At 57.4% G+C, this 26,792-nt stretch overlaps 2 protein-coding genes and 1 non-coding gene across 8 annotated transcripts; 1 reads left to right on the forward strand and 2 right to left on the reverse strand.

Annotated features, from left to right (window-relative positions):
- The first annotated feature begins 10,609 nt into the window (after window positions 1-10,609).
- On the forward strand, window positions 10,610-15,872 carry ASB6 (ankyrin repeat and SOCS box containing 6). 4 transcript variants are annotated; one of them, XM_068976200.1, is made up of 6 exons: window positions 10,610-10,827; window positions 11,884-12,065; window positions 13,025-13,131; window positions 13,227-13,335; window positions 14,280-14,366; window positions 14,538-15,872. In XM_068976200.1, exons 1-6 carry the CDS (start codon window positions 10,715-10,717, stop codon window positions 15,203-15,205), a joined length of 1,266 nt encoding a protein of 421 aa, XP_068832301.1. In that variant the 5' UTR covers window positions 10,610-10,714; the 3' UTR covers window positions 15,206-15,872. The 4 variants fall into 4 exon arrangements, with proteins under 4 accessions (XP_068832301.1, XP_068832319.1, XP_068832310.1 ...); XM_068976218.1 differs by having other exon boundaries at window positions 14,664-15,872; XM_068976209.1 differs by lacking the exon at window positions 14,280-14,366.
- A 620-nt stretch (window positions 15,873-16,492) lies between these two features.
- On the reverse strand, window positions 16,493-24,496 carry NTMT1 (N-terminal Xaa-Pro-Lys N-methyltransferase 1). Of its 3 annotated transcripts, XM_068981033.1 has the most exons (4): window positions 24,394-24,496; window positions 18,906-19,119; window positions 17,930-18,182; window positions 16,493-17,204 (listed from the first exon to the last, which is right to left on the reverse strand). In XM_068981033.1, the coding sequence occupies exons 2-4, from the start codon at window positions 19,065-19,067 to the stop codon at window positions 16,948-16,950; spliced, it is 672 nt and encodes a 223-aa protein (XP_068837134.1). In that variant the 5' UTR covers window positions 19,068-19,119; window positions 24,394-24,496; the 3' UTR covers window positions 16,493-16,947. The 3 variants fall into 3 exon arrangements, with proteins under 3 accessions (XP_068837134.1, XP_068837144.1, XP_068837138.1); XM_068981043.1 differs by lacking the exon at window positions 24,394-24,496 and having other exon boundaries at window positions 18,970-19,002; XM_068981037.1 differs by lacking the exons at window positions 18,906-19,119; window positions 24,394-24,496 and adding an exon at window positions 18,499-18,683.
- A 966-nt stretch (window positions 24,497-25,462) lies between these two features.
- On the reverse strand, window positions 25,463-25,535 carry TRNAG-CCC (transfer RNA glycine (anticodon CCC)). The gene has a single exon. It is a non-coding gene; the product is annotated as a tRNA-Gly (tRNA).
- Between the last annotated feature and the right edge of the window lie 1,257 nt (window positions 25,536-26,792).

A 26,792-nucleotide genomic window follows, 5' to 3' on the forward strand; every position in this document is an offset into this window, starting at 1 on the left:
ACCCCTTGGGTCACCACAAGGCTGCAGAAAGCCTCTGCTGGTCATCCCTAACCTGTGCCGGATGCCTGCCCCCCCAGAGCACACTCCACTTATTATAGCGGCCACATCACCACTGCCATTACCCCCCAGACCTAGAGCAGGCTTGCCTGGTGGCTCAGCAGTAAAGAATCCGCCTGCCAATGCAGGAGTCACAGGTTCCATCCCTGGGTCAGGAAGATCCCCTGAAGAAAGAAATGGCAACCCGCTCCAGTATGCTTGCCTGGGAAATCCCATGGACAGAGAAGCCTGGCAAGCTATAGTCCCCGGGGTCACAAAGAATCGGAGGTGACTTAGCAACTAAACAACAAAAACTACAGGCCTAGAGCAGAGCCCGAGGGCAGGACCAGGCCTGTTTCCACACCTGCCCCCACACCCCACCACTCCCACCCAGCCTCAGCTCACAAGCTGCTCCATCCAAATGCAGGGGTTAGTGCCTCTATCAACACATTTTCACTGATTGCCTTCCAGTACTGGGAGTCGGCTGGAGCACGGGGGATAGAGCAGCGACCCAGACAGCCTGGTCCTGCAGAGACGTCAATAAGCCAATCTCAGCAGAGAAGTGAACAGATTAAAGCTCCACGCGGGAGAGGGCTGCGGGAGGGCACCGGGGAGGGCTTCCCCAAGGAAGCTGTGTTAAACTGACTCTTGAAGCCTGCCTGGAGAATCCCATGGACAGAGGAGCCTGCCAGACTACAGTCCCTAGGGTTGCAAAGAGTCAGGCACAACTAAGTGACTAACACTTTCCACTTTGCAGGTTACAGGGGACAGAGTCTAGGGGCAGCCAGGCAGGAGACCCAGCACATGCGAAGGACCCACAGCCTCCAACCTTACCTATTCCAAGCATCCTTTTTGTTCTTGCTCTGCCTCGCTTTCCCCTCCCAGCCAAGGGCTTGAGTGACCTTTTACAACTGCTCTGCATACACCAAGGTCATGAGGCATCCATTCCACAGGCAGGTGCCACCCTCCTCCCTGTGCCTGTTCTGGGCTGGACCTGGGACCACGGCAGGGACCAGGCTGCCCCGTGGACTCACACCCTGCAGATGAAGCGTGAAGACGCATACTGAACTCAGGGCTGGGAAGGTGGGATCCGGGAAAGGACCCCAGGCTGTGCAGGCTAGTGGGGAGGTATTGGGTTTTAGGGGAGGAAGAGAATTAGCCCAGAGGTTGTCTGCCCAGAGGAAAGACCCAGCCCTGGCAGGGGACTCTGGGGCCTGGGGGGTGGGAGTTGGCAGGCTTGGGGAAGTCCAGGGGCAGAGTTTCTAACGTGCAGGCATCTGGCTGCGAGGGAACTAGGTTAGTGTCAGATGGCTCAGCCACTGGGGTCAAGGCCGGGAAGCTGCCCACCCATTCCCCTGCCTGTGAATACCCACACTGGCCTGGCTCGGGGCTGCAGCGTAGGTGGGGTCTGGAGAGTCCTGCTCCACAGGGGTAAGAGATAGACAAGGTCTCTGACCTCACCCCCTCTCTCAGTCAGCTCTTGCCCACAAAAGCCTAAGCTTGTGCCCAGCACTAGTTGCCCAGAAAAGGAATCGCAGTCACTGTGACCCACACAGCACGTCTGGGCAGAATCCAGAAAAGTCTGGGATCAAACCCCTGTACTGCCACCCACCCATGTGCTCTGCGACGCCAGGCAAGTCACTTCTCTCTCATCTGTACCTACACTTCCGGAGGATTCACCCACAATGCATTTCAAGCTGGGCAGGGCCTTGATAAATGCTGGCTTGAGGAGGGACCCTTGGCTGAGCGTGTGGATTTCTGGGATTTTCCTGGAACCTACTCTCTGGGTCTGCAAAGTAGACCTTGACCTCTGGTCGCTGCTGACTCCCCTGAGGCCGAATCCCAGGGAACAGCTCCCCGCGCCGCCCCCAGGCCTCTTCTGCCCTGGCTCTCCCGTCCCCTCCTCTGCCCCTATGTTCAGCCAGCTCCTCGGCCTGTGTGCCTTCTCCACGGTTTCCCTGTCTTTGGTTTCCCTCCGTCTTTGTCTGCCAGGAACTGTGTCCCAGAGGAACCAATACTCCAGGGCTTTTCTGTGTCCCTTTTCCAGAAATGGGGAGAGGGAGGCAGGGAATGAGAGAAAGAGAAGAGAGGAGGGAAAAAAATCAAAGCCCACATATTGGTTCCAGATGTGGCTCTCTCTCCCAGCCCTCTCCAGCAATTTAATTAAATTCCCCCAGACAGCCAGGAGGGTTTCTTAATGATCAAATTTCCCGGCTCCCCTCCTAGAACGGGCCCTCTCTGTCTCCCTGACGGATGGCCGACGGGACTCTTCCTGCCGTCAGCTTTGCCAAGCAGGGCCCACGGCGGTGGAGTGGGGTGGGGTGGGGGCTTCCCCGGAGCACAAAGGACCCTGCTCTGCGCCCCCCTCTGTCTCCCTCCATCCCCAAGGGCTCTGAGCCCTCCTGAGCCTTTGCTTGGCAGAGCCTCGCACTCAGCTGAGCTGCAAGGGGTGGAGGGCTCTGAGTGGTTCTTGCCCTGAGCTCCACCTCTGGGCCGGCCTGCCAGGAACTGAGGCCAAGCGGGCGACAGTGGGGGTCAGATGGGGAGTCTGGGTGAATCAAGACTCTGGGTTCACAGACCAGTGAGGCATGGGGCAGGCTCAGACCTCCTGGGCACACTCCCCAACCCATTTTGGCAAGGAGATAGACCAAGGCTCATCGAGGGCGAGGCCTGGGCCAAGATTACAGATACCTGCCTGCCAGGGGTGGAGAGGCATACACAGATGGTCTAGCATTTAGGTGGAGAGGATGTGCCCAGAGGAGGCCTGGGATGGTTCCCACATATGAAGTTCAGTGTCTTTCTCAGTAGGACCCCTGACTTCTGGAGCAGGAAGGAATCTAGGTGAGCCTCGAAACCACCATTTTCTTGTGCCCATGAGGCAGTTAAGTTGAGAACAAGCCAGGCCAGACCCCAGGCCCCAAACCTCCTCCCATCTCGAGATGGGGTCCTGAGGGGCTCTGCATGGGCTGAACCTTTGTATTCCCCACCCAGCAAATTCATACATGAACACCCTAACCTCCAATGCGATGGCGTTAGGAAGTGAGACCATTGGAAGGCGTCACCTTAGATGAGGTCATGACGGTGGAACCCCCACAATAGGATTAGTGCCCTATGGTCACGTGAGCACACGGGATGGTGGCCACCTACAAGCTGGAAGAAGAGGCCTTGGAACGAAACCTGCCTTGCTGGCGTCTTGATCTTGAACTTCTCAGCCTCCAGAACTACGAGAAGTGAATGTCTATGGTTGGAGCCACCTAACCTACGGCGCTAAGACAGGCTGCAGGTGCCTTCTCTCCCTGCTCTCCTTCTGATCCCTAAGGACTCACCTCTTCTGGAAGAGGCTCAGGGGTCAGGTGAGGCCTCGGATGTGGGCACACAAGGACGGCAGAGAAAGGGGAGGGGTCCCTCAACATCCCCTCTGCGGCTCTGGGCTGCCCATCTTGGGGCTTCGTCAGGGGCTAGCCCAGCCCACAGCTGGCTCTCATAGGCCCCACATCAGGACCACTTGGCAACATCTGGATGCAGAATGCGGTGGGGACATGTCAGGGAGGAGGCTGCCCTTGGAGCAGGGGCTGCAGCCGGCAGGGCTGGACTGCCTGGAGGGGGCAGGTGGTGGGAAAAAGCGGGGTAAAGATGGGGGCAGAGATGTCCCTGGGGGTTGGGGGGTCTTGAAAATGCTCCTGAGTGCTTCCTAGGAGAGACACAGAACGAGGGAGGGGACAGGGCAGTCTTTCCCCGCCCAGCCCAGATCCTTCCGGCCACTCCTGCTCCCAGTCCCCTGGTCCCTCAGCTGCCCCCTGAGCCCCACAGAGGGCCAGGCCCTTCAGCATGGGGGCTGCAGCCAAGCAGGCTGGGCCGCTTGTGAGGGTTGCCGGGGGTCAGGGTGGGGTCAGGTGTGGGGGAGGGGAAAGGAGACAGAGAGGAGTTTTGGGCGAGCACACACAGGAGAAAGCCCAGGGTGGCGGCGGTGGCCCCACGGCCTCACCAGAGGGGGTCCGCCCAGTCCGCCTCTCTGCCGGGACCGCCAGGCCTGTGCCTCGCAGCCCCACTGAGGAGAGGAGGGAGACTAGCCCTCCTGCGGACTCCTGCGGACTGCTGTGTTCTCCAAGTGGTGGCTCAGACGGTGTAGAATCTGCCTGCAATGCAGGAGACCCAGGTTCGCTCCCTGGGTCCGGAAAATCCTCTGGAGAAGGAAAGGGCAACCCGCTCCAGTGTTCCTGCCTGGAGAGTCCCATAGACAGCGGAGCCTGGCGGGCTACACACAGTCCATGGGATCATAAAGAGTTGCACACGACTGAGTGACTAACTAATACCAAGTATCTTTCTTTAAGGAAACTCTGCCAAATCGGAAGAGAGAGAGAAATAAAAGGGGAGGGGCTTTACCAATTGCCCCTCCAGGGCCTCGTAAGGGACAGAGCTGGCTGCCAACAGGGGGCGCTGGGAAGGTAGGGTGCGGGGCGCGGGCCATGGCATTGGCCCTCCTGCAGCCTCAGCCCTGAGTGTGTGTGTGCACGTGTGTGTGAATGCGTGTGCATGACTGTGTCTCAGTAAGTGAGTGCGTGTGAGAATGTCTTGCGAGCGTGAATGCAGTGGCACACGCACGTGTGGGTGTGCGAGGGTGCCTGTGTGTGAAAGTGAGCATGAGCGTGTGTGAGCGTGTAAAAGGGTGAGCGGGAGTGTGGGGGGAGGGCAGCGGGAGAGACTGCGGGGGGCCATGGCTGGGCAGGGGGTGGGTTTCCAGGGAGATGCCAAGGGCCAGGCTCGGGCTCGAGGCCTGGGGAGCCGCTTGCTGGCCGGCTGCCCTGGAGCTGGTCAGTCCTCTCTGCAGGCCTTGGTCTCCTGGACTAGAACCCAGGAATATGGCTGCCGCTTTCTTCCTGGGGTGTTCTGACCAGTCGATGGGACATCCACGTGAAGTGAAATGAAGTGAAAGTCGCTCAGTCATATCTGACTCTTTGTGACCCCATGGACTACACAGTCCATGGAATTCTCCAGGCCAGAATACTGGAGTGGGTAGTCGTTCCCTTCTCCAGGGGATCTTCCCAACCCAGGGACTGAACCCAGGACCCACACTGCGGATTCTTTACCAGCTGAGCCACCAGGGAAGCCCAGGAATACTTCCCAAGAACACTGACGTGGGTAGCCTTTCCCTTCTCCAGGGGATCTTCCCAAGCCAGGGATCGAACTCAGGTTTCCTGATTCTTTACCAGCTGAGCCCCAAGGGAAGCCATGCAGAGCTTCTAATCTGATGCACGGGCCCAGGACGCGCTCCACCAGAGGCTGCCGCTGTCACCAGTGTGCCACTCATGCGGTCAACCTGGGCCCTGCGGCGCCAGAGGACTGGGGAGGGCAGCCAGGGGAGGGCAGCCAGGGGAGGGCAGCCAGGGGAGGGCAGCCAGGGGAGGCGGGGGCGTTCAGGAGGGCCTCGGGGGAGGTGACCTGTGTGCTGGGAAGGATGTCCCTGGGTGAAGTTGGGAGAAAAAGTTTTTTAAATTAATTTATTTATTTGGCTGCGCTGGGTCCCAGTCCCAGGACGCGGAATCCCCGATCTTCAGCTCCCATATGTGAACCCTTAGTTCAAGTGGGGTCTAGTTCCCCGACTAAGGGCTGGACCCGGGCCCCCTGAACAGAGTCCTGGTTACTGGGCCACCAGGGGAGTCCCAGGAGGAGAGAAGTTTCTGGGAACAGACCATGCTCTGGTTCTCTACGGTCTTCCCTTCAACCCCAGGAGTAAGAGTGTTCAGGGCCGGATCCTGCCTCTGGCTGGTTTAGCATTTTGAGTCTCAGGTAAGACCCAGTCCTTGGTAAGAAGGTGGAAAAAACACAGAAGCACAAAGAAGGTCAAAGTTTCCCTGATCCCAGCCCCTAGAAATAATCACTGCTAACATCTCAGTACGGGACCATTGAGAATTGCTCCTGGGGACTACCCTGGTGATCCAATGGTTAAGATTCTGTGTTTCTAATGCAGGGGGTGTGGGTTTGATCCCTGGTTGGGGAACAAGGATCCCAGATGCCACGCAGCACAACCAAAAATTTAAAAATAAACAGAAGAATTAGTCCTTCCCATGCACACATGTACACACACACACTTTCTCCCAAGTGGGATCAGACAGTACCTAGTGTTCTGTAACTTACTTTGCTGAGCTTCTATAGAGCCGAATCGAGCATGTGGTAAGTCCCATATGTCAGCTGTTTTCGCTGTTAGTGTTGAAAAGCTGGAGAGACTACACTTCTCTCTTTATTTTGGTCGACCCTTTTTCATCCTTTGTGACATGCCTGTGCATGTCCTTTGACCATTCTTCTCTTAGTGTTTTCGTTTTCTTCTTGTTGATTTTCAACAGTTCTTTATATATGAAGGTTATCCCTTTCTGTGTGTTAGGTACTCAGAGTAACTCCCAAACTCCCTGGGGAGGAGGGGGCAGGGACAGACCCTGCTAGGGTCTGAGCACTGGGTGCTTGGCCCTAGGCCCACCGCCTGCTAAGAAACCTGGAGTTGGGTGGCAGGAAGTGGCTGGACTGGCAGGATAGTGAGAGGCAGGGGAAAAAAGAGAAGGTTCAGAGCTGAAACGAGAGTCTCTGAGTGACAGAGCCTTAATGGGAGGCAGATGGAGGAAACAGGATTGCCCTTGCTGACGGGAAGGAGGTCATGGGTCACGGAGCTTTCTAAAGACAGGAGTCTGGGAGACGGGCAGGCGACAGGGCCTGCTCCATGGTGTGGTGCCCAGGGGCTGGGACAGAGCAGGGGTCAGCCCCTCCCTTCTGCATGTCCAGACCCTCTCAGGCCCAGAAGCAGAAGAGCTGCAGGCACCTGACCCCTGGAGGCCAGGTATATGGAAGAGACCCCCAAACTTGGGTTAACTACCTAGCCCGGCTGTGCAACATTAGGCAAGCACTCAAATCTCTCTGAGCCTTAGTTTCCTTGTTGAAAAGGGTGTAATACCAACACCTACTTATTGCTGTTCAGTCTCTAAGTCATGTCTGACTCTTTGAAACCTCATGGGCTGCAACACGCCAGGCTTCCCTGTCCTTCACTATCTCCCAGCATTTGCTCAAATACATGTCCATTGAGTCAGTGATGCCATCCAACCATCTCATCCTCTGTCACCCCCTTTAGGAGGGTATATAAAGATAAGTATGTCAAACATTACTATAGAACGGGCTCAGTAAATAAAAGTTAACTTGTGATTGTTACTGTTCTAATCACTAGACAATTATTCTTTTCTTGCTGGTAGAGGCCATTGGCAGCATCAAGGATCTCTTCATTGGCTCCAACTCTGTCAGAGCCAAAGGCCTTTGAGTTATAGGTGGGGAAACTGAGGCCCAGCATCCAGAAGGGCCATACCTGGGGTCATCCACTGGAGTGGCTGTGTATCCTCCAAGGAGATATTTTAGATCTTAATCTTGAGGAACCTATGACCATGGTCTTATTTGGAAATAAGGTTTTTGCAAATGTAATCAAGTTACAGTGAATTCATACTGGATTAGGGTGGGCCCGCAATCCAGTGACTGGTGCCGTTTAGAAAAGACAGGGAGATCTGGGCACAGACACAGATGCAGGAAAGAAGGATGCATGGAGACAGAGGCGGGCAGAGATCAGTTCAGTTCAGGTGCTTGGTCGTGTTCGACTCTTCGCGAACCCGTGGACAGCAGGCTTCCCTGTCCATCACCAAACTCAAACTCATGTCCGTCCAGTCAGTGATGCCATCCAACCATCTCATCCTCTGTTGTCCCCTTCTCCTCCTGCCCTCAATCTTTCCCAGCATCAGGGTCTTTTCCAATGAGTTAGCTCTTTGCATCAGACGGCCAGAGTATTAGTTTCAGCTTCAACATCAGTCCTTTCAATGAACAGTCAGGACTGATTTCCTTTAGGATGGACTGGTGGGATCTCCTTGCAGTCCAAGGGGCTCTCAAGAGTCTTCTCCAACACCATAGTTCTAAAGCATCAATTTTTTGGCGCTCAGCTTTCTTCACAGTCCAACTTTCACATCCATACATGACCACTGGAAAAACCATAGCTTTGACCAGACGGGCCTTTGTTGGCAAAGTAATGTCTCTGCTTTTGAATATGCTGTCTAGGTGGGTCATAACTTTTCTTCCAAGGAGCAAGCGTCTTTTAATTTCATGGCTGCAATCACCATCTGCAGTGATTTTGGAGCCCCCCAAAAATACAGTCTGTCACTGTTTCCACTGTTTCCCCATCTATTTGCAATGAAGTGATGGGACCAGATGCCATGATCTTAGTTTTCTGAATATTGAACTTGAAGCCAACTTTTTCACTCTCTTTCACTTTCATCAAGAGGCGCTTTAGTTCTTCACTTTCTGCCATAAGGGTGGTGTCATCTGCATATCTGAGGTTATTGATATTTCTCCCAGCAATCTTGATTCCAGCTTGTGCTTCTTCCAGCCCAGCGTTTCTCATGATGTACTCTGCATAGAAGTTAAATAAGCCGGGTGACAATATACAGCCTTGATGTACTCCTTTCCCTATTTGGACTCAGTCTGTTGTTCCACGTCCAGGCAGAGATCAGGTGATACCGACATAAGCCTTGCCCAGAGATGCTAAAAACCTTCTCCATTGTCTTCAGAGGGAGCATGGCCCTGTGGACACTTTGAGATCAGAGCTCTGGCTCCCAGGACTGGGGGAGAACAGGTTTCTGTTGTTTTAAGCCACCCGGTTCCTGGTGCTTTGTTGTCACAGCCTCAAGGAATGAACGAAGCCAGGGTCGAGGCTGGCCTCGGGCCAGGCTGAGTCCACCCATCCCAGTTCTGCCCTGGACCCTATAGAATGGTCTAGAAGATGGGCCTCCTGCGGTTACTGACCACATGCTCTAGCCTTCTCCAGGCACCTTAGGCCCCTCACCTGTGCCATGGAGCAAGTGACTTGGGGTCAAACAGGGCTGTGAAATCCAGGGGTCACCTGGGGGTGCCTGTGCCATTCAGGGCCCCGGGATCAACTGAGGGGTGGGGTGTGAATCCTTCAAAAAGGGGCAAACATTCCCAGACTCCCAAGGGAACTCCTGCGGAGACTGAGGTGCGCCAGAGCCAGGGCCCCATCCAGAGGGATCTTGTTGCCAGACAGGAATTTGGGCCCAGGTGTCCAGTCTTCCGATTGTACATGACAAGCTGGAAATCTCCGCTTCTGTGTGAGTAAAATAAATTTTGGACTCTGTGTGTGTGTGTGTGTGTGTGTGTTAGTCGCTTAGTCGTGTCCAACTTTTTGCGACCCCATGGACTGTAGCCTACCAGGCTCCTCTGTCCGTGGAATTCTCCAGGCAAGAATACTGGAGTGGGTTGCCATTTCCTCTTCCAGGGGATCTTCCCGACCCAGGGATCGAACCCAGGTCTCCTGAATTACAGGCAGATTCCCTACTGATCCCCCTACCACTTTTCTTGCTCCTTTAGGCAATGGAGGGGGAAGCAAAATTAGGTCTTCTGAAACCTGATGGGGATTTTAAAGGTTCATCTCTTGATCTGCACAACAACCTTGTGAACTGAAGAATTATAAGCAAGCAATTGTCCAGCCCTTGCTGCATACTGGACCCTGCTGGGTCCCCATTGCTGGCCTGGAAGGCTTTGGATTGCGTTTTTCTTGGTGGCCGGGGTCGGGGATGGGGGAGCCCTACTCTACCCATTTTTTTATGTTTAATTGTAGGCATATGGGGTTGTCTTTAAATTCATCTCTAAACGTTTTCCACTTCCTTCAAGACTTGTCCCTGACCAGTGTCAGGTGGGAGAGACTCCCAAGCCCACGTGGTGGAGGGTGGGGGGCGATGGGAGACCAAGGCTGCCACCTGAGCGGTTGGGACTGGCGCACCCCTTCACGACGAGCTATCCAGAATCACGAAGGCATCAGGGCTCCACCCTGGGCCTCGAGGGTGTGGACGTTCGAATGCGAGGCCCAAGGCCAGACGCTACTCCTTAGAAAAGTGGCCCCAGCCTTGGGCTCATTCCTGTTAGATTCGACTGACAGTAACAGAGCTCTTGACCCAAGATCTTGCGTGGGTTTGATTATCTCCATTTTACAGATGAAGAAAGTAAAGTTCATTGAGTCCATCAAGGCAGAAAATGGAAGCCCCAGTAGGTTGCAAGGGCTAAGGAATCGTCCCCATCGCCCGTCAGGGTAGGTGTGGTCCAGTCAGCCTGGGGAGAAGGTGAAAGCCAGGCCCAACCGTGGTCCGACCCAACTCCCACCCAAGTCGGGGGCACCGGGGGTCCTTCCTGGGAGCTGGGCAAGGATCCGGCCGGTGTGTGCTCGCTCAATGGGCGGAGCTAGGACGGCGCCCAGCGGCCGCGAGCGGGATAGCAAGGCGGAGCTGGGCCGGGCCGGGAAAGGAGCTTCCGGGCCTAGGGCTGAGATCGACTTGGCTGCCGGTCTGCGCCCTCCAGTCCTGCGGAGCTGTCCCCCCAAGGCACCCCTAGCTTGCGCGCCCAATCGCACCGCGATCCTCCGAAACCGCAGAGGGCGCTGTCGCCGCCGCCGCGATCCCTTCCCCGGGGCCTGAGCGGGCCGGAAGCGCGCGGGTGACTTCCGGCGCGTAGCCCCGGGTTGGGCGGTGCACCGGGCCGGGCGCGGGGTGGGGGACTGGACCCAGCGAGCGGCCGAACCTGGTCAGGACCGCGGGATCCGCGACGTATCCCAGTCGACGTCTCGGCCCCGGTGGAAGGTGCGGCCGCCGCCATGCCGTTCCTGCATGGCTTCCGGAGGATTATCTTCGAGTACCAGCCGCTCGTGGATGCTATCCTGGGCTCCTTGGGCATCCAGGACCCCGAGCGGCAGGAGCCCCTGGACGGGTAACTCGCGCCCTTCCCCGCCTCAGACCGGCGCGGCACCCCTTTCCTTGTCCCCACAAATATGGCGGGCGGTGTCCTCATCTGTCAGATGAGACCGAGGGCGGGCGGGGATGGGTGGAGGCGGCCGCGGCCCGCTCAGGGAGGCCCGTGGGGCGGGGTGGCGGCAGGGCCTCGGCCTCAGCGCCCCACCCTGCGCCCTGCCGGTCCTGTGCCCTCTACCTGGAGCTGCAGAGGAGCAGGATGTAATCGGTAAACGCGGCGCGGGATGAGCTTTCTGTAGCCCGGAGTTTCTCGTTGGGTATAGACAGGCGCGGGTCTGTCGTACGTTAACCTGTGGGAAGGCTGTTCAGAAAGCGCATCGTTTAGAGGTTACATCGGCGAGCTAAAACCCTCACCCTTCGTGGTGATCGTGCTACCAGAGAGAGGCTGACAGTGGTTAAAGTGGTATATACTGCCTTACGTGGAGCGGAGAAAAGAGCCGAGGAGAGGGGGGATCGGGGGTGTGTTTTGGGCATCAGTTGGAATTGGCGAGGGCGGGTAGGCGGGTTGGGGCTGTGGTGCAAAGGGCTTTCTGGGCCCCTCTGCCTTTGGTGGACCGAACCGTCTCTGAGTGTGACCGGGCTTTGGGAGGTCTTCTGACCGCCCTGGCTGCGGGGCGGCCTGAGCTGGGGTGCAGCACCTTCTGCAGCCCCGGGTTAGTCGGTGTCTGGTTCTTGCCTTTGGCCGCAAGGGTTCCTTTCAGTGCCAACAGCGCAGGTGTATGAGGCTTTGTACCTAAGTCAGGGGCCAGGTTGTATGGGTGACTTGGAAGGAGGTTGATGACAGCCCCAGTCCTTTCTCAGCAAACCTGGAGTCTGCTCCATTGAAAAGATCCAGCTTGGTCCTCTTTCTCCCACCAACCTTTTAGGAAGAGACTTTCTGCCCCATGGAGCCAGGGCCCTGCCTGGGGTGGGGGTGGGGGCGAAGTGGGGGTGACTGCAGGAGACCAAGGCCACTTACCCGCAGGGTGCCCAGCCAACCTGTCCCACTCTCAGCTGCTCCTCTCTCCTGCCCCAGGCCCAGTTATGCCACCAGCGAGGAGAGCCGCATCCTTGTTCTCACCGAGCTGCTGGAGAGAAAAGCCCACTCTCCATTTTACCAGGAAGGCGTGAGCAACGCCCTGCTGAAGATGGCCGAGCTGGGGCTGACGCGTGCAGCCGCCGTGCTCCTGCGGAATGGAGCCAACCTCAACTTTGAAGGTCTGCCGGAGCCTGGAGGGCTGGGGTGGATAGATGGCTTGAGTGTGGCCTGCCGGGGGTGGGCAGTCAAGCCTCCAGGCTCTGCCCTCATCTCTTCAGGGGTGATGCCTGAGGAAACCCACACTGGGTGGCCTCCCACCCCCTGCAGTTTCCCAGAGGCCCTCAACCACCTCTGATCAGGAGCAAGTCTGTCGGTGCTCCTATCAGGCGATTGACTTAGCAGACTTTCCCCCAGCTCCCAGCTAAATCCTTGCTTCCATTAATGCAAAAATGGGGCTGCTGGCGCTGTGCCCAGAGCTAAGGGAAAGTAATTTTCTGCCCCTGGTTCTGAGCCATGTTGCATGCTGGTTCCTGCCACGGGGAGAGGGGGGAAACAGATAAGACACATTGGGCATAAATCACGGACTGATGGTGTTGGCGTCTAGCTGGTGTGCCCGGGAGGTGCTGATGGAGCCATCTTCCTTCCCTCTTTGTTTTGCCCTGGGTGGGGGGTTGGGGGGGCAGGCAAGGTCAGCCAGGAGACACTCGGGACTGACTTGTTCCCGAATGGGGTTTTTGTGCTGATACAGGACGTACCAGGCGTGTCTCTCCTCCCCTTTGGAGGACAGGCTCAGAGGCGGCTGGGCTCCTGGGAGGTCAAGGAGCGGGGGAGGCGTTCTGCAGTCACTTGGGAGACCCAGCTTTGAGCATTTGTGGGTGTTCCTCCCCACAGCCTTGTTTTAGGTCCTATTTTACAAAAGGGACTAAAACCCAGATTAAGTACCTTGTCCGTTCACTGGAACGCCTCCCCAGGACCCGAACCTAGGCCTGACTGAGCACCCTAGCGTCTGACGAGGACAGCTGTGTCCTGACCCCTCACGGTGCCAGGAGCGTTGGGGCTAGGCTGCCAGGCTGGTCCTGGAATCCTGTGAGAATGTGCCGTCGGGCAGGGCTGATGTGAGCTGTGTCTGCGCCTTCAGACCCGGTCACCTACTACACGGCGCTGCACATCGCCGTCCTGCGAAACCAGCCTGACATGGTAGAGCTGCTGGTGCGCCACGGGGCCGACATCAACCGGAGGGACCGGGTAAGAGCCAGCCCTGCTCTGAAGGAGGCATGTGGCTGGGGCCCTGAGCCGCTCACAGGCCCCAGGGCCAACCTGGCTGTGCTTTCTCGGCTCAGATCCACGAGAGCAGCCCCCTGGACCTGGCCAGCGAGGAGCCGGAGCGCCTGCCCTGCCTGCAACGCCTCCTGGACCTCGGAGCAGACGTCAATGCGGCCGACAAGCATGGTGGGTGCTCCTGGGAGAAAAGCAGGATAGGCTGGGGCCAGACTGCCCCGTGAGGTAACCCTGGGCGTGCTGGGGTGATGGCTCGGCAGGCGGGCTGGAGGCAGCCCGTCTGATGGCAGAGCATGGCTGGATGTGTGCTGGTGCCTTCTGCTGACTCACAGAGGCTTGGGAGGCGGTGCATCGTGGCCCCACAAGGGCGTCTGCAGGAGCTGGACCTGTGTGCTCAGCTCCTGAGTGACAGGGCTTCCTTCCACCCAGGCTGGGTCTCAGGTAGCATCTCAGGGCCCAGAAAAATCCTTCTGGCCCTTCTGGTCCAATGTTTGTGTCAATGGAGAGAAAACGGCCAGAAACCTGTCACCCTCAGCCGTAGCTGAGAGGTCAGTTTGGTGTTCTGTTTTTGTTTATTTGGGGCTGTGCTGGGTCTTTGTTGGTATGTGGACGTTTATCTAGTTGTGGCGAGTGGGGCGACTTTCTGGTTGGAGTGTGCAGGCTTTCCATGTTGGAGGCTTCTCTTGGGAACATGGGCCCTAGGGCGTGTGGACTCAGTAGCTGTGCTCCCGGGCTCTCCAGCACGGGCTTAGTGGCTCCGCGGATATGGGATCTTCCAGGCCAGGGATCAAAGCTGTGTCTCCTGCACGGCAGGTGGGTTCTTTACCACTGAGCCGCCAGGGAAGCCCAAGATCAGCTTTGGTTTCCTTTCATTTGGCTGCACCGGGTCTTAGTTGTTGCACATGGGATCTAGTTCCTTGACCCGGGATCAAACCCAGACCCCCAGCATTGGGTGCACAGAGTCCTAGCCACTAGGCCACAGCGAGATCCCCAAGAGCAGTTGTTTTTAGCCTTCATTATCTGGTCCCAAGGGTCTGTATTTCCTCCGGGCTGGCCTGGCCTGGCCTCGGCTTCCCCAGCCCCCACTCTCCGCCTCACTGGCTCTCCCTCACTAGGTAAGACAGCCCTGCTGCATGCTCTGGCCAGCAGTGACGGGGTGCAGGTCCACAACGCCGAGAACATCCGGCTCCTGCTGGAAGGAGGTGAGCCCCACCCTTCCGCTCGGCCCCCAGCCCGTGAGGCCACCCGGGCCGAGGCCTCCTCCCACCTCCTTTTCCCCCTCCTGGCTCTCCTAGGAGGTGAGCCCCACCCTTCCACGCGCCCCCGGGCCGAGGCCTCCTCCCACCTCCTCTCCCCTCTCCTGGCTCTCCTAGGGGCGGACGTCAAGGCCACCACCAAAGACGGGGACACAGTGTTCACCTGCATTATCTTCCTGCTGGGCGAGACGGTGGGAGGCGACAAAGAGGAGGCCCAGCTGATCAACCGCTTCTGTTTCCAAGTCACGCAGCTGCTGCTGGCCCACGGCGCCGACCCCAGCGAGTGCCCGGCCCACGAGTCCCTCACGCACATCTGCCTCAAGAGCTTCAAGCTCCACTTCCCCCTGCTGCGCTTCTTGCTGGAGTCGGGAGCCGCCTACAACTGCTCCCTGCACGGCGCATCCTGCTGGTCCGGCTTCCACATCGTCTTCGAGAGGCTCTGCTCCCACCCGGGCTGCGTGGAGGATGAGAGCCACGCGGACCTGCTGCGCAAGGCGGAGACCGTGCTGGATCTCATGGTGACCAACTCCCAGAAGCTCCAGCTGCCCGAGAACTTCGACATCCACCCTGTGGGCAGCCTGGCGGACAAGATCCAGGCCCTGCACTTCTCCCTGAGGCAGCTGGAGAGCTACCCCCCGCCCCTCAAGCACCTGTGCCGCGTGTACATCCGCCTCTACCTTCAGCCATGGCCCGTGGACGCCAAGGTCAAGGCCCTACCTCTGCCTGACAGGCTCAAGTGGTACCTCCTCAGTGAGCACAGTGGCGCCGTCGAGGACGACATCTGACCGTCTGGGCTGTGGGGCGGGGTCTGGGCAGCCCCGTCAGCCTGTGGGTGATTGAAGTACCAGGGGGGCCCGAGGGGACAGCCTTCGGTCCGCCTGTTAGAAGGTGCAGGGTGGAACCAGGCGGCTGCAAGCACTCCAGCGGGGGAAGGCCTCTCTCTGCAGGGAGACTGCCCCCGCTTCCCCTGGCAGCGACTCCGAGCCTTGGCCCACTGTGGAACCGGGGACAGGGTTTAGGACAAGCACAGACCCTCCTGGTGGGAGGGAGTGCCAAGCACTGAGAGAAGCAAGAGGGCTCCATGCCCACGCCCTCCTGAGGAAGCCGGCCTGCCCCGGCCGGAGTGGAAACACCAGGAGGGGCCTGTGGGGTGCAGCCCAGCAGAGACCCTTGACTCTTCACTCAAGATTCTGTCAAAAAAATAAGTGTTTTGGGGCAGGTAGGGAGAGAGCTGAGCTAACTCTGGCCAGCTTCTATAGCTCTCGGGCCAAGCCACCCACCACCCTGCCCACCAAGGGGCAGGGCTCTGCTCTGGCAGCAGCTCTGTTTGTGCCAAACGTGGGGTTTGGGGACCACGCCTTCTAAAAAGCAATCATGCATGACCGTGGGCTGTCTTTCTGAAACGTCTCACATCGTGAGGGCTCATCTGATGGGAAAAGCTACCAAGGCTGAAAGCCAACCTCCGCCCTCTGTTGAGCCCTCACCAGGCCGCCTGCGGGTCACACAAGGTGGTCATTGTGAATTGTGTAACTGCCTTGGAGATAAGCTGAGGTGACTAAAGGATATATTTATAAAATTAAACTGATTTCTCTTGGCCTTAAAGGTCCTTGTGTAACATTCACACACACACACACACACACCACCTTCCCTGAGTTCAGGATAAAGGATCCCCCGGCAGCCGGGAGGGAGGGGTGGCAGGCACAAGATGCCATGCTTAGAGCAGTTTGCAAGCCGCATGACACGGCTGTCCCAGTAAAGACGAGCACCACTCCAGACGGGCGAGGGCCTTTCCGGCATAGGCTTCACCCTTTTATTTTTAACTGAAAATGCCCCCCCGAGGAGAAGCCACAGGCACAGCTGGGAGTGATGCTCCGGTCTCTCCCCTTGCCACAGGCTGCGGTGACCATCAAGTTAGGAGGCCAGGGCCCCATCCCCACAGCACCAGCAACATGGACATGCCCCCATCCCCCAACAGCACCAGCAATGTGGACACGCCCCCACCCCCGCCAAGAGCACCAGCAATGTGGACATGCCCCCACCCCCAACAGCGCCAGGAACGTGGACGTGCCCCCAGCCCCACGATCCAGCAGGTGCCGTGTGGACTCTGGCAGCCAGGAGGTCCAGAGCTGCAGGCCCCACAGTCCCAGCTCCCCTCCTTCCCCGAGGCACAGTCCTCAGCAACTGCATTAAGGGTCATTCGCTTCCTCCTGAGGCAGCCAGGCCTGTGGCTGGAGGGCCAGCCAGTGTCTTGGAGGTGAGGGACTCACTCTTGCTCCTGATGGGAGCACAGTGGCCCAGGGGTCACCCACTCCCCACCTCGCTGCAGCCTCACCGCCCCATCCAGCAGCACTCCTCCAGACCAGGTTCCCTTATGCCTTTTTGAAAAAGAGCCTGTTTGGCAGTGGATGGCAGACAGGTGTATTTAGTGACCCCACTCAACACTCCTGAACCATCAACGTGGAGCGTCTGGGCCTCACCCGGCCGCCAGTCCCCAGTCCCATACCGGCCCCGTGCTCCGCCGGCCCGCTCATCTCAGGGCGAGGCTGTAGACGTGGTAGATCTCGTCCGGGAGGTTCTCCTGCCGCTCCTGGGCCAGGAGGCTTAGGCCCGCGCTGCGGACGATCCTGTGCACCACATCCAGGGCGCGGCACACGCTGCTGTCCACGTCGTCCAGGATGACGCCCTCCTGGGCCATGTTGTCCTTGATGACGACAATGCCGTTGGGGCGCAGGCCCTGCTTGCAGCGCCGCAGGAACTCGGCCAGGTGCTCATCAGTCAGGTGGCCTGGGGGAGGCAAAGGCCGTCACCAGGGAGAGGCGGGCTCCGCCAGGCCCCTGCGTGGCCTTCGGCACTGCTACTGACTTCCTGAGCGCTGACTGTGCTGAATACACAGGGCGTGCTGGCTCTCAACAGCCCAGAGGGGTTCACCAAACCCCACTTTGAGCGGAAATGGGTGCAAAAGCCACCTGCCCCACACCTGCCCTCTACCCACCCTTCCTAGCCCGGGCCAGCGGTGTGCACCCAGCTGAGTTCCTCACCTGCGTTACAACCCCAAACAGAACTCAGGGCTGGACTCCCATGGGCTCCCGGCAGGCCTGGGCCGCCCAGCTTGCAGTGGGGAGGCCTGCTGCCAGGTGGGCAACCCGAGAAGAGCACCCCGAGTGTGCCATCAGGCTAAGTGGGTGCAGGACAGGACGGCAGGGCAGGGCTCGCTCTCCACAAACAGCACGGGGGGCGGCCAAGGCTTCCACTTTCCCTAAAAACCCCTTCCTTAGGAAAACTGATTTCCACATTCTTTGAGTGCAGTTAAAACTTGAAAATTAAATATTTTTTTCAACAAAAAACTGCCCCCAAATGGGTCGCAGCAGATACTGAGTTGAAACAAAACGTGGAAACAAATGAGCCTTCAAGGTGAAGCCCTGGAGAGGGAGGATTTGAGGATCCTCTGGCCCCCCAACCCCCAGGAGCAGAGATGGGCAGGAAGGTGCAGAGAGGCACGGGAGGCTCACCTATCACCCACTGGATCCAGATCACATCGTATGACTGTGGCTCGGGGCTGAAGTCCTGCAGGCCGCAGCAGAAGAAGTTCCTCACTCGCTTGCCCTCCTCGCCCAGGTAGGTCTTGGCCTTGACCAGGAAGTCCTCCGTTACGTCCACCATGTCCACCACGCCAAAGAGAGGCAAGAGCAGCCGCTTGGTGATCCTCCCAATGCCAGCTCCGCAGTCCAGGGCATACGAGGTCCCCGTCTTGTTCGGGCCTTCCTGAAGCAGCAGAGAAAACAGACTGAAGAGAAGGGTTAGAAGCCAGAGGGACCCCGTCTCTGCAAAGGGCCTTTCCTAGTGACCCCCCCAGAACGACTCGGATCAGTGGCTGGTGGCTGGCGTGGGTGGGCTAGCGGTGGGCGTGAGCACAGCACAGCCTTTTTCTGGGTCACGTGTTCCTGAAATGAAAGCCACCCTCCACTTAAAAGTGTTAACTCGACTAGACGCACTCATCTTCTCTCGCTCCCGAGACTCCCGTCACAAGGACCGTGGAGAGAAGCAGTGCAAGAAGGAAGAGGGCATTCAGTGAACACACCTGCGAGGCTGGCACGCGGGTAGAGGGGCGGGCAACAGCAGCCGTGGTGTGTGTTGAGGGAGAGGAGGGAGGCGGGCCTGGGGAGGCTCCGACCACAGCACCGCCAGCCTGGCACAGAGGCGGTGGCAGGACGAGAAACTGGGAGCCTGTGTTCAGCAGACCAGCCAACACCCATAGCCCAGATTTTTGCAAACACGGCAGGAGAGCAACGGTTTCTGCCTCTGGAAAAATGGAACAGTCTGCGAAAAGGCTGCTCTGTTCCGGCACCAGGAGGCCCCAGCGTGATAGCCGGCTCCTGGTGGGGGACCTTGCGGCAACGCCTACGAGCTGGCCCGCCCCACCCGCTCGTCAAGGCCTGGGTAGTGGACGTGGGCTCTCCTCCTGGAGAGCACACCGGACCTGCCTACCCTCAGAAACCTCTGCAGGAACTTCCGGGAGCTGTTGATGTCGATGCTGGAGATGTGGCCATACCCCCCGAGCATGCCGTCCACGGTGGCTGGGACCTCCTTCCAGTACGTCTTGGCCTTGGAGTAGAACTGCTTCTCGTCCTCGATCACCTCGCTCGTCATGCTGTCAGCAGCTGCGTCTCTGCCCAGGCACCAAACTCAGCGCTGGTGGCTCCTGAGAAGGAAAGGAAAGTGGGTGAAGCAGTCAGGTTTCGGGGCCCGGTCTCCTGGCATGGCTGCTGCTGGTCACATGATTCTGTCCGATGCCGAGGAGCGGCTGGCCCCCCCAACCCCCACCCGCTCCTACCCCTCGGAGGGCAGGGCCTCCTGACTCTTGTATTCAAGTGGTTTTCCAGAGCTATCTTCATGTCAGCAGGAGACCCGGCATCCCGGCTTCTCCAGCTTTCCTTTCCTGACAGGACACATGACCTGGCGGCTTCTGACCCCACGGTAGACAGGATCCTGATCTAGTTAAAGGAGAGCAAAGCAGGGGACTGAAGCCTCCTCTCTGGGACCCCAAGGACCCCGCCTCCCAGCTTTGGTCATTAGCACGTGGACAGGCTCGCTGTGGGGTGCAGTGCTGCAAACAGGGAGACAGGCAGGCGGACACACAGCACCGTGCGTGAGGGCCACAGAGGGGCACGGGGCGGGCAGACAATGGGCGCCGGGGGACATGACACAGCAGCTGACACCAGGGAGGGGGCAACATCTGCACGGCAACTGGGAAGACGCGAGGGTGAGGGGTTCTTCCAAGGGGAAACTCGGGGTCCTCTAGGTCATGGCTACCAACTCAGCCTTCAGCCCAAAGGGCAGCAAGCTGCAACTACCCTGGGTTAAGCAGAAGTGGCCTGAGACGTGAGATTCCAGAAGGCGGTGTTGGCAGCTGAGTGGACTCCTGGGTGAGAGACCCGGCAGATGGCCAGGCCCCCGCAGCAGAACAGAGGCCCACAGTGCCCCACACCCGCTGGCTGGGCTGGTCATGGACAACACTGGTCTACAGATGCTCTCCGTGCACAGGGCTGGTCCAGATACAGCCCAATCCCCGAATGGAACCAATGCAAACACAAGGCAGAAACGAGGCCTCTCGCTGAGACAGAAAGTGCTATGGGAACTCGAGGGATGAAGAAGTCCCTTCCGAATGGCAGATGAGGCAGCAGCTGAGAGAAGGCAAGCCCTGAGCTGGACCCTGAGGACAAGGAACACTCTAAATGGGGACAGGGGCAGAGCAGAGACGGCGTAGCGTGCACCCCACACAGAGGGCTGGCCCGGCTGGCTGCCACGTGTCACCAACAGGGAAGAGATCGGCTGAGTTTCTGAAGGGTGAGGATGTGCGGGACCCAGCCTGGGGACTGAGCTGGGGCAGCGTGGGAAGGCAGGGCCAGTCAGGGTCCCCAGGAGGCCCGTGCAGAGGAGGGGGTGGACGCACGCGCTCGCATCCTACCCTAGGCCGGGAGGCCCGTGCACCTGCCACGCCCTAGGCCTCCCTGCGTGGGCAGCTCATTTGCACCACAGTGTCTCAGCTCAAGTGTCATCTCCTCCCAGAGGCCTGCCTTGGCCTGCCTGAGGTGCCTTCCTTCCATGCCCTTACCCACTCCCCGTGGCTGCTGCCTTCAGAGTGTGGGTTTCTTTCTGAAATGAGCTGTTTACTGACTGTCTGCCCTCCAAGGAATGGAAGCCCCCCAGGCAGGGCCTTTTCACCACTGTGTCCCAGCACCAAGCCCACGGGGGTCACTCGGTGCAGAGGTGACAGCCCCCCAGTCCTACAGGAAAGCTGTGCGCCCCTGTGCTCCGGGGGCTTCACTCCGCCCCCTTTACAGAACTCCGCAGGGCTGTAGCTAAGCCTGCTCCCGCCCCGCCGGTCCAGTCCTGCAAAAGAGCTGGTACCCCCAGAGAGCGAGGAACGCGTCAGAGGAAGTCACGGGAAGGTGCCCTGGGGACAGCACGGGCCTGCAGGACGCAGTCTGGAGACTAGGAGAGAAGGGGAGCAGAACATGAGGCGCGCTGGAGATTTTTCACTCCTGTGTCTGTCGCCAGCCTCCAACCCGCACCTGTATTCTGAACTTGTCCCAGAAGGAACCTTCCAGAAGCAGCAGGCGTGCCCCGCCCAAACAACTCAGAGACACGGCTCCTCGATGCAGTTTCACTTCTGCCGTGGCCAGCCCTTTCCAGAGACCCCACCGGCGAGTGGGGTCACCAGGGAGGGCCCGGCCTGGCAGGTAAGAGCTGCTGGGCAGGGGGCCACCTCCTCCATGGGTCCGGGCTTTCTCAGGGGCCAGGTCGCACATGGGCCTTCCGAGATCAGAGGAAGGCCGAGAGGTCCATGAGCCCGACCAGGGTCAGCCAAGGTCCCCCACTCAGAGGCCCCTTCCGCTCCCGGAGGCCCCTGCTCCGGCCCTTCTGCGGGCTCCTGAATCAGCTCTCGGGCCGATCCCCCGCTTCCCTGGGCAGGCGCGGGGCCCGGGACCCCGGTGACGAGGGCTCCAGTTACTGCACCCACCCAAGAGCCCTCTGGGTCACAGGCTGGGGGGTCCTGGGTTCCAAATACTGTCCCCCCACCCCAATCATGGCGGTGTCCCACACCCGTGTCCCAACCCCTGAAGCTGCCACCCCCCAATCAGAACAAGGATGTCACATGCTGCTTGTGAGAATGGGCTCTTGTCCCTCCAACCCTGAGGGACACGCACGGCAAAAGGATGCAGAGACCTGCCAGTCCCCAAGCATGCTAGCTGCGGCAGAGTGGCAGTGGCTCCCTGACAGCTGACAGGAGAGGGGGCTGCCAGCCTGAATGTCACCTGTGACTTGACTGGGTTTGGGGTGGCTTACGTGGGTGGGGTCGGCAAGGCCAAGTGGACTCCCCGGCCCTGGCCAACAGGGGCCACGGCAACTCTGCCACAGCGTCCCTCCCGGCCCCATCACCACCCAGGAAGGAGAGCGCCAAAGCCAGCTCTTCCACACCACACAGCAGCGCTCCCCCTCAGACAAACTTCTGCTTCCGTACTTGAGTCTCTCCCCCCACTGGACTGGGAGCTGCCTGAGAAAGCAGAGGCAACACCGTGAAACGTACCACTGTATTTCTCTTGCATTCCACACAGCTCACAGGTATTCAACAAAATTCCCTGCCGATCAAATGAACAGAATAATTGTGGGCCAACTATTATTATTATCATTATTATTCCGGGGTGCACTCTCCCCTTCTGCCCCGTTGTTTGCCTTTCCTCCCAGCAGACATGGCTCCTGGGGGCAGGGACACTGCCTCACACACCCTTAGCCTCAGACCTGATACAAGGGGGCAGTTTACTAACTGGTTGCTGAAGGAATCAAAGAAGGACCTTTGTGCGGCTATAGCCATTCTGCACTTTTCAGAAAATCCTACAAAGATGTACCCGTTCCAATGTGATAACACTGAAGCCCTTAACTGACAGTATGAGTTTTTGCTTTACCAAAAGCCGTACAACACGATTCCTTTAAATGCCAAGGCCCCCTGAATGATCTCATTGACAAGAATTCCACTGACAGGCAGAGTCTGGGAATAAGCCAGGGAGGCACACCCGGGCTGGGAAACGGCAAGGGTGACTTTGACATTTGTTCTAACGGCTTAGATTCATTAGTAAACATGACTCCTGGGGCCCTGTCTACACTGTACCTCCTGGCATCCAGACTGGGGTGGGCAGGAGGTCCCTAGGAGGCAGAGGGGACAGCAGAGTTATTGATCAAACTGCAAGAAGTCCTCCTACACTTGGTCCAGATCACAGGAAGGAGCCACGTGGCCGCAGGGATGCGAAGGGGCCTGGGCACAGTCTGGCTTTGTGAGTGCTCTGAACGAGCTCAGAGGAGAAGAGAAACCCTTTGCTCATGAGCGAACTTCTGCTTCTCAGAGTGGAATGTGTGTGGGCATCCTTCATGGTCATCTCCCCACTCCAAGGTGTTCAGGGTGACCCTGAGCAGCCGCCCCAGCAACTACTCTTCTTCCAGCATCCGTGACAGAGAATGGTGTCTGAACTGTCACTACCTGTCAGTGGAATTCTTGTAAATGAGATTATTCAGGGGACCTTGACATTTAAAGGAATCATGCCGTAAAGGAGGAAACAAGGAAGACGCAACAAAGACGGGAGATTAAACTCTGATGGTGAATGAACCAGGTCTCAACGCTGGCTCTGCCTCCCACTGGCTGTGCAAGCTAAGACACAACCTCAGTTAAGCAGGTGTCTTTATCTATACAACGGGAACAATACTGACTTTACAGGAGGGCTGTGATGATTAAATGTGGATATAAAAGTGAAAAGTGATCCAGACACTGCTGGGCACATATTAATCTTAAAAAAAAGAAAAAAAACAACCACCTCTGTCCAATGATATGCTCATCAATTCTCTCTGCTAAGTGTGAAGATCTAATGAGAAAATGTGCTGAAAGGCCCTTATAAACCGTGGCGCGTTGGTCACACCTAAGGGATTATTCCCGCTACTGCAGGTGGTCAATCCAGTCGCTCACATGGCTCTGCCAATGGCAGCAGAGGGGAGCGAGCCTCCAGCCATGCAAGCACAGAAACCCTCAAGGTTTTGGTGACTCCAGGGCTTCTGGTCGCCACCAAAGCATGCCACATGTATTTACTTCCAACCCTCCCATAGTCCCTGGTACACATAGAAAAACCATTCACTAAAATGGAGCGATGCACACACACAGGAAACCAGGAACAGAACAAGGACAGAATCCAGACTTCTGACCCCCCTCAAGGTCCCCTTTCTCCCAGGGGCTCAGGCCATCTCACTGAGCAGACTCTATACATCCAAACCGCGTGCAGTACAGCCCGGCCCCGCTGGCAGGGCCTCTGACACCAGCTGTTTCTAACCCTTGTCTTACAGACACACCAAGATCCAGAGAGGCGCAGCTGACTGGGCAGCAGGGCTTGGGCCTTCAGATTTATGGCAGCCTCTCTGCCAACAGGCTGACCTTGGCTCCAAGGGCTCGGGGGGCCGGCGGGCTCTCTTTTGAAATAGCACCTCTGTTGAGCCGTCACTGGGGTCGGGTCCAAGGTGAAATATGAGAGCGAGGCCTGTGTAACGGGCACGATACCCTGTGCCCGACTGTGATCCGAGCGGTTTTCCTGAATCGTCACACTCACCCTCCTTTGCGGGTGCGCGCCTTACCCGTCTGGCACAGGGGAAACAGGCTCAGACAGGGAAAGGAACTTGCGGCGGCGGGGGTCGGCGTGGGGCCAGTGCCCTGATCAGGCTTGCGGGGTCTCAGCCTTCCTCCACCCCGGGACCCCGGGGGCCCAGGGCCGGCCGGCGGACCTTCCGCGAGCGCGCACGTGGGGCCGAGCCCGCTCGCGCTCGGGTCACGTGAGGAACCGGGGAGGCCTCAGGGCACCCAGGCGGTTGGGGTCCGGGGCCTCCCCTCTCCCGGCAGCCACTGTCTCCGCCCCACCCCGCTCCGCCTCGCGCTACTCACCCCGGGTGGGGGCTCCCGGGACGCGGGAGAAGAGGACGGGGAAGCGGAAAAGAGGGGGGCGGCGGCGGCAAAGACCCCCCCACCTGCCCACGACTAGCTCCGTCCAACCTCGGCTAGAAGCGACACCTCGCGGCGCGCGCCGCTTTTGCCCACTTACGTCACTTCCGCTCTTCTGAGGGCGGGGCCGCTTCGGGCTCCGCCCCGCGCGCGGCTTGTCCCCGCCCCTCCGCCCCCTTGGGCTTCGGCCCTAACTCGAGAACTTCCCTGCCGTTAAAGAGCCGTAGCGCAGAGCTTATCCCACCTCCGGCTTGTGCACCAGCTCATTTGGAGCAGGCTTAAAAAGAGCATTTTGTGGGTCTTCCACTGGGTTACAAAAAAAAGAGGCGGGGGAGAGAGCCTTATTCAAGCCTTAACTCTACCCATAACAATTAACATCCTTAAAATATACAGATCCAAAAAAAGTAAAGGAAAAAATACCCTTGACAATGCCAAGGGGTTGCCACTCCAAATAAGGAGAACAAGTCCATGAAGTTTCCATTTCGAAAAGGTTGCCCTCTCCTAGGTTCCTCCCAAACACAAATTCTGAATTGGTCCCTGAAGCAGTTGAGATGAACATGTGAGTTTGCAGGTGGAAGACCTTGTGAACCTCTCCAAGCCTTAGTCTCTACTTCCGCCAGATGCACAGAATAATTGCTCATTTCTCAATGCTCGAGGGTTACATCTGTGGGATATTGTGAGTTGAGCCTTCAGCCCTGTGTGTGGAGCTGGCTGTCGGTAAATAGAAACTGATTCATAATATTGGTCACTGTATTCATGTATAGCATAATATTCACAATATTTATCATAAATTCTTTTTTCCTAAACTGATATCCTGGCTTAGATTTACAGTGCCTCCTGGACACTGCACACGGGAGGTGCTTAAAGTGTGTTTGCTCTAATGAAGTGAAAGCTATGGTGGGGCAGTGGGGTGCCCTGAAAAGCCCCACTGTTTTTTTTTTAATTATTTATTTGGCTGAGCTGGGTCTTAGTTGCAGCATGTGGGCTCTTAGTTGTTGCATTTGGGATCTAGTTCCCTGACCAGGGATTGAACCTGGGCCCCCTGCATTGGGAGTACAGAGTTTTAGCCACTGGACCACCAGGGAAGTCCCCAACCTGCTATTGAGTCCCCAGATCTGTCCATATTATGTAGCATCCTCCCTTCAGTTCAGTTCAGTTCAGTCACTCAGTCATGTCTGACTCTTTGCCACCCCATGGGCCTCCCTGTCCATCACTAACTCCGAGTTTACTCAAACTCGTGTCCATTGAGGCAGTGATGCGGATGTCGTCCGCTTCTCCTCCTGCCTTCAATCTTTCCCAGCATCAGGGTCTTTTCCAGTGAGTCACCTCTTCACATCAGGTGGCCAAAGTATTGGAGTTTCAGCTTCAGCTTCAGTCTTTCCACGATGAATATTCAGGACTGATTTCCTTTAAGATTAGCTTGTTGGATCTCCTTGCTGTCCAAGGGACTTTCAAGAGTCTTCTCCAACACCACAGTTCAAAAGCATCAATTCTTCGGCATTAAGCTTTTATTTTTCAGCTTTCTTTATAGTCCAGCTCTCACATCCATACATGACTCCCTAGGGCACTCCAGTTTAGACTTGGTTCCCTGGCCTCGGACCCCTCTCCCAAGCTTCATTTTCCACACCTGTACGGCAGGAGGATAAATCTTGGGCAGCCTCAATCAGGAAGTTTCTATAATCTTTGTGAGTGTGGCTCTGAGTCTAGATCTTTCAGGGGGTGCCTAAAAATCCACCTCTACCTTTTTTTTTTTTTTTCTTTCCTGTCCATGGAAGACAAAGTCCCTTCCCTGCATCTGGACTCCAAGACTTTTCCAGGTCTGGCTGGGCCACTGACTTCCAAAGCCTCTTGCAACACTGAATTCCTAAGCCTTGCACATAATAGATACTCAATAAATGTCTGCAGCATATATGGGCTGGAGGGTTTCTTAGAAATCCTCTAGGTAGTCTGGTGTTCCTCATTCATTTTCTAAAAACTCACATACCCTTAGAATAAATAGAAAAAATTTTTCACCCTCCTGACTCAATATTCTAACTTCCCAAGGAAGGATGCTCTTCCATCCCTGGTTGAGGAGTCTTTGCAGAAATACATTACATTGGGATTTCCCTGGTGGTCCAGGGGTTAGGAATCTGCCTTGCAGTGCAGGGGACATGGGTTCAATCCCTGGTGGGGGAGCTAAGATCCCACAAGCTAAGGAGAAAAATAAGTCTGCGTGCCCCAGCTGAAGGGTCCGTAGGTCACAACAAGTCACAACAAAAGATCGTACATCTCAACAAGAGATCTCGCTTGAGGCAATGGAGAGCCCACATGCCACAACCAAGACCTAACACAGCCAAATAAAT

The sequence above is a fragment of the Capricornis sumatraensis genome, chromosome 1, assembly GCF_032405125.1.
Source record: "Capricornis sumatraensis isolate serow.1 chromosome 1, serow.2, whole genome shotgun sequence".
Taxonomy (NCBI): Eukaryota; Metazoa; Chordata; class Mammalia; order Artiodactyla; family Bovidae; genus Capricornis; species Capricornis sumatraensis.

What these genes read in the sequence shown, in the direction of transcription:
- ASB6 (XM_068976200.1), top strand. Translation starts at nt 10,715, where the DNA reads ATGCCGTTCCTGCATGGCTTCCGGAGGATTATCTTCGAGTACCAGCCG. An exon ending in ACATCAACCGGAGGGACCGG is followed by an intron (nt 13,132 to 13,226) that starts GTAAGAGCCAGC and finishes TTCTCGGCTCAG; the next exon opens with ATCCACGAGAGCAGCCCCCT. An exon ending in CCGGCTCCTGCTGGAAGGAG is followed by an intron (nt 14,367 to 14,537) that starts GTGAGCCCCACC and finishes TGGCTCTCCTAG; the next exon opens with GGGCGGACGTCAAGGCCACC.
- NTMT1 (XM_068981033.1), bottom strand. Translation starts at nt 19,067, where the DNA reads ATGACGAGCGAGGTGATCGAGGACGAGAAGCAGTTCTACTCCAAGGCC. An exon ending in TCCTGCAGAGGTTTCTGAGG is followed by an intron (nt 18,183 to 18,905) that starts GTAGGCAGGTCC and finishes CTGCTGCTTCAG; the next exon opens with GAAGGCCCGAACAAGACGGG. An exon ending in CTGGATCCAGTGGGTGATAG is followed by an intron (nt 17,205 to 17,929) that starts GTGAGCCTCCCG and finishes TGCCTCCCCCAG; the next exon opens with GCCACCTGACTGATGAGCAC.